The sequence below is a fragment of the Myxocyprinus asiaticus genome, chromosome 4, assembly GCF_019703515.2.
Source record: "Myxocyprinus asiaticus isolate MX2 ecotype Aquarium Trade chromosome 4, UBuf_Myxa_2, whole genome shotgun sequence".
NCBI classification, from domain to species: Eukaryota; Metazoa; Chordata; class Actinopteri; order Cypriniformes; family Catostomidae; genus Myxocyprinus; species Myxocyprinus asiaticus.
In genome coordinates this window covers 32,203,338-32,208,057 of record NC_059347.1, presented here as the reverse complement: position 1 = coordinate 32,208,057, position 4,720 = coordinate 32,203,338, and the positions used below count along the sequence as shown (strand labels likewise).

Sequence of the window (4,720 nt, the reverse complement as noted above, 5' to 3'; positions counted from 1 at the left end):
TGTGCAGCATGCCGTGAATGTCAGTTGGTGAATCCACCGGCCACCTCAAAAGCGCAAAATAAAGTCCTTATATTACTGCCCACCTCAAGCTCTAAATTACTCTAAATAAAGGGCCCTTTGTGGTCACACGGTGGGTCGGAGATCTCGATTATGAGGTTAAGCGAATGGATAGAGGCGGGGCTCGTCAAATTTACCACCTCAACCTCCTAAAGTCTTGGAGGGTGGTGGTCCCTGTGGCCTTGGCTACGGTAGTCCCAGAAAGGGCGGAGCTCGGGCCGGAGGTGACTCTCAAATCTAATCAGTTCACCCGGGTCCCATTGGGGAGACCTCCTCTCACCGTGCAGCTCACGGACATGGCCAAGTTGCAAGCAAAATTCGTAGATGTGGACTCGCCTCTCCCCGGTCATACAAACCTCATAGAGCACCATATAAATATCATAATTTGTAGTAATGATTGGTGGCCTGAGCTGTCCTGAGGTCGCTGTGAGGGGCAGGGCTCACGGCCAACCCGAAGAAGTGCGCAATTGGGCAGGTGGAAGTTTGGTATCTGGGGTTCCACTTTTGTCATGGGCAGGTGTGACCCCAAAATAACAAAACCATAGTGATCGCGGCTTGCCCAAGGCCCAAGACCAAAAAGGAGGTGAGACAGTTCCTGGGGCTGGCTGGCTATTACCGAAGGTTTGTGCCTAGTTACTCTGACGTCACCAGCCCGCTGACTGATCTCACTAGAAAGGGGGCTCTCGATCTGGTCCAGTGGATAGAGTCATGCTAACAGGCTTTCCTAAAAGTGAAATCTGCACTTTGTGGGGGACCGCTCTTACATGCTCCGAACTTCTCTCTCCCCTTTATTTTGCAGATGAATGCATCTGACAAAGGGCTGGGGGCAGTGCTGTTGTGGGGAGAGGGGGGAGCAGCCAGTGCTGTACATTAAGACTTCCGCTTCCGGTGTGAGAACCGCTTTACATTCGGACCATATGTTTTGCGTGTTTGTTTCTGTTTGTTTTTCTTTTCATTCATTAGTCTGTGCATAAAGTTAAATCCTGTTTGCTTCTGGATCTATAACACATTTGGAATTGGAGTGAGCTGAGTGAGTCTCCACTCCCTTTATCACCTGTGTCCACAGTTCTTTGACCGGTTGTGTTGCCTTCCATGTTGCCGGTTCACCGGTTGTCCTTTTGTTAGGCACTAACCACTGCATACCAGGAACACCCCACAAGACCTGCCGTTTTGGAGGTGCTCTGACCCAGTAGTCTAGCCATCATAATTTGGCCCTTGTTAAAGTTGCTCAGATCCTTACGCTTGCCCATTTTTCCTGCTTCCAACTCATTAAATTCAAGAACTGATGTCCACTTGCTGCCTAATATATCCCACCCCTTGACAGGTGCCATTGTAACGAGATAATCAATGTTATTCACTTCACCTGTCAGTGGTTTTAATGTTGTGGCTGATCAGTGTATACTGTCCAGTCAGGCCCACGACCCAAAATGAGTTTGACACCCCTGCTATAAACTGCCATTTACTAGTAAGTCAGTGCAAAAGGAAGTTACAGTATGAAATATCATCTCAAAAGACATACGCAACATTTCTTATCATTTGAGATGAAAGCATTTTGATTATAGTATCTAATAAGTAATAATTTAATGTTCTCACTTTTAAATGTACAAGAATAACTTTATATAATCTTTTTTTCTTCATTTTTTATTTTCATCTTTCATTTCTCTATTATCTCATACTATTATTGTTTGCCTTTTGTTGTTGTTGAAAGTTTATTTCTTTAACCTGATTTCTTTATTTCTCCAACCAAATCACCCCTTCACCTTTAGACTTTCTGTATGTAGATTTACAACTTGCATGACTGCATGAGGAATAAACCAATGATTCCCATGTTGATGTAAACTATTATAAACAGGGTTCAATTTAGATGAATTAATCATCATCTGATCAACAAAAGAAAAGGTCTTAGACAGTATAGAGGCAGCATTTGACTTGCAATCTGTCACGAAGAGATTATAAATCACAGAGAGTTACCCATGTGACCCACCAACCCAATAAACTCTATGAAAACCTATTGTACCTTCTTCATGTTGTCCTACTATTTGCCTGATATGATGTTAGACTCATTCTTTCAGATGTTTTGTTTTTAAAATGTTTGTGTTAATTCTGTTGAGTTACTGTGATCTACGTTACTATTCCACATGCCATTGAAACGCACGGACACCAGACAGAGGCTGTACTGCATTCACAGTGGAATGGGTGAAGCATAGTGAAGAATAGAGCATATAGTTGAAATCACATTGCATTCTATCAACTGATGTCAGGAGGAGAAATACAAAACTAAAAAACAGAAACCAATTAAAGTATGCTTTCTTTTCAGTTGTTATTCTTTAAAAATATCCTAATATGCTTTGGCTTCACTGATTTTGTTGGCAATTTTTTTTGCATAATATAACAAAACATCAAACCAAGTAACATTGAGGCTATTGTAAGGGTAGTACAAACACACTTTTAAGCAAACATTTCACAAAAAAGGTTTCCAAATGATATATAGTACAAAATGATTAAGGCAAAAATATTTTGGCACTTTCTGGTTGTAAAACTGAGAACATGTCCGTCCATATAATGTGATGTACTACATCTGGCTACTATGTTAGGGCACCTGTGTGTATTTAAAGGGGAACTGACTTCATTGTTTATCATGAACATTTCAATAATGCTTCCAGACATCCACTACAGTTCCAGATTTCGAAGGATCTCATTGTTGTCCGCCATCACGCATTGGTCTATCTCAATATCCTCCTCCTCGTCATAGTCAGTGTCACTCTCATCGTAGTCATAATTGTCGTAGCATTGCGGGCGCATGCAGCGGAAGCAGAACTCTGTATGGCAGTGGGGACAAACGATGTTAGGGCATCCCTCACCGTTGTGTGTGAGCAGGGCCTTGCATCCTGGACAAGCCCTGAAGTACGGGCATCCTCTCACAGAACTGTCTGGGTCACTGATCTGTTTGACGCTGAGGAGTGCGGCACGGAGCGCGCAATTTGGCAGCACGCAGGAGTCGGTGGTCAAAGCGTGCCGTGGCCACTCTCTCTGACATGCCCAGCAGAACTGAAACACGCGCCGATTCACTATAGAACAAGACTTGCAGACTGCACGCTGACCGTCCAGCATTCTGATGTTAGACTGCTGACAACCAGGACACTGAGGAGAGAAAGAAAAAGAATGTCTTTAAGAGCAAAGAGGAGCACCCATCACAGAATCCAAAACACTGACACAATAATTCTAACTAGTATCTACATTATATTAATTGAATAACTTCTATCTACATTATATGTGATGGATAAATATAAAGTTTTATGTGAAGTATTAACATTACACAGGCTTCTCCATTCAGCTACAGACAGTGTAAGATATCATAGCTACAACCAGGGCCATAACCACCAGACAGGGAGATTAGTTATTGACTGATAGGCCTATGGGCTTTACACAGGTTGATTATAAAATTATTTCATTTGGTTTCCCCAAGCCCTGACCATGTGGTTACATTTTTGGCAACAACCAATATGTATAGGCCTTATTTTCACAAATGACTTACAGGCCTTTTTCTTGTTTTAAATATAACTAAAATCGTTGAACAGTAGTTCCTTTAAAAGTTTCAACTCTCAAATCTCTTCTGTGTCACAATTAATCAGCCCTCTTGACACAGTGTGTTAAATTAAACTGAATTCCCCTCCTGTAGTATTATGTCAAAACAAGTGCCTCAAATAGCTTTTGCAAAATATCGGATGTCATGATGGCTCACAGAGCTCTGTGTCAATGTACCTTTGGAATGTTCATGGCTCAAATCCTCCTGGACTATATCCACAGAAGGAGAAACCTGTGAACAAGAGAGGGAGAGAGAGAGAGAGTTGTAGAAGGGGACTAGGTGATTAGAAAGGAAAGAGTAAAACAAAGGTATTGGGAACACAAAGGTGTTGGCAGGAAAACTAAGGACACAACTCCATAGTCTGCACTCCATAGTTATTTTATTGTCCTATAGTTTAAGCTACATTATGACAAATTGCCAAAAATATCAGAGAAAAATACCAGAAGTGTATTTTGTATTGGGTAAAAGTAAAACACACTTCTACAAGCTTCAGTATTTTTCTTGCAACAATAATAAAACATTATTTCTTCCTACAGTATGCCTACAAGTTTGAAATACTAAAAGTTTGAAGTCTAAATTCCCCTTACCTTTCCAGTTAAAAATAATTCTTGCTATATAACGTACTAAGAGAGCAAGAAAATAACTAGAAAAAAATTAAAGTAAATAAAATGTAAATTAATACTTACAGGAGACAAACACACTTGTCTTTCTACTTTGTGCTAGGAATCAGAACGCACCCAGAACAACTACAGCACAGAACCTATGAGCTCAACCAAAACGAAAGTTTGATCAGAAAGGGGAATTCCGCAGTGCCAAGTGTCTTTCTCTTTCATTTTATTCTGTTGATAAGAAAACAGATGTCAAAAACAGATACCCATTGACAGTCTTCCAAAAAGCTTGATTTTCAGCTTAGAAAAGCACATTGTATGTGTAATCACATTTTTTTTTCATATATATATATATACTATAAATTTACTGTAACAGACTCCCAGATTCCAAGATCTTTTCCCCCCAGACATTTAGGCTATAAACCAGGGGTGTCAAACATACAGCCCACGGGCTGGTTCCGACAACAGC

General features: G+C 40.9%; 1 protein-coding gene across 2 annotated transcripts; it reads right to left on the bottom strand.

Annotated features, from left to right (window-relative positions):
* Positions 1–1,714: 1,714 nt before the first annotated feature.
* LOC127439604 (E3 ubiquitin-protein ligase lubel-like) lies at positions 1,715–4,433 on the bottom strand. Of its 2 annotated transcripts, none has more exons than XM_051695793.1 (3): positions 4,330–4,433; positions 3,820–3,874; positions 1,715–3,198 (listed from the first exon to the last, which is right to left on the bottom strand). In XM_051695793.1, exons 2-3 carry the CDS (start codon positions 3,832–3,834, stop codon positions 2,728–2,730), a joined length of 486 nt encoding a protein of 161 aa, XP_051551753.1. In that variant the 5' UTR covers positions 3,835–3,874; positions 4,330–4,433; the 3' UTR covers positions 1,715–2,727. The 2 variants fall into 2 exon arrangements, with proteins under 2 accessions (XP_051551753.1, XP_051551755.1); XM_051695795.1 differs by having other exon boundaries at positions 3,820–3,918; positions 4,330–4,421.
* Between the last annotated feature and the right edge of the window lie 287 nt (positions 4,434–4,720).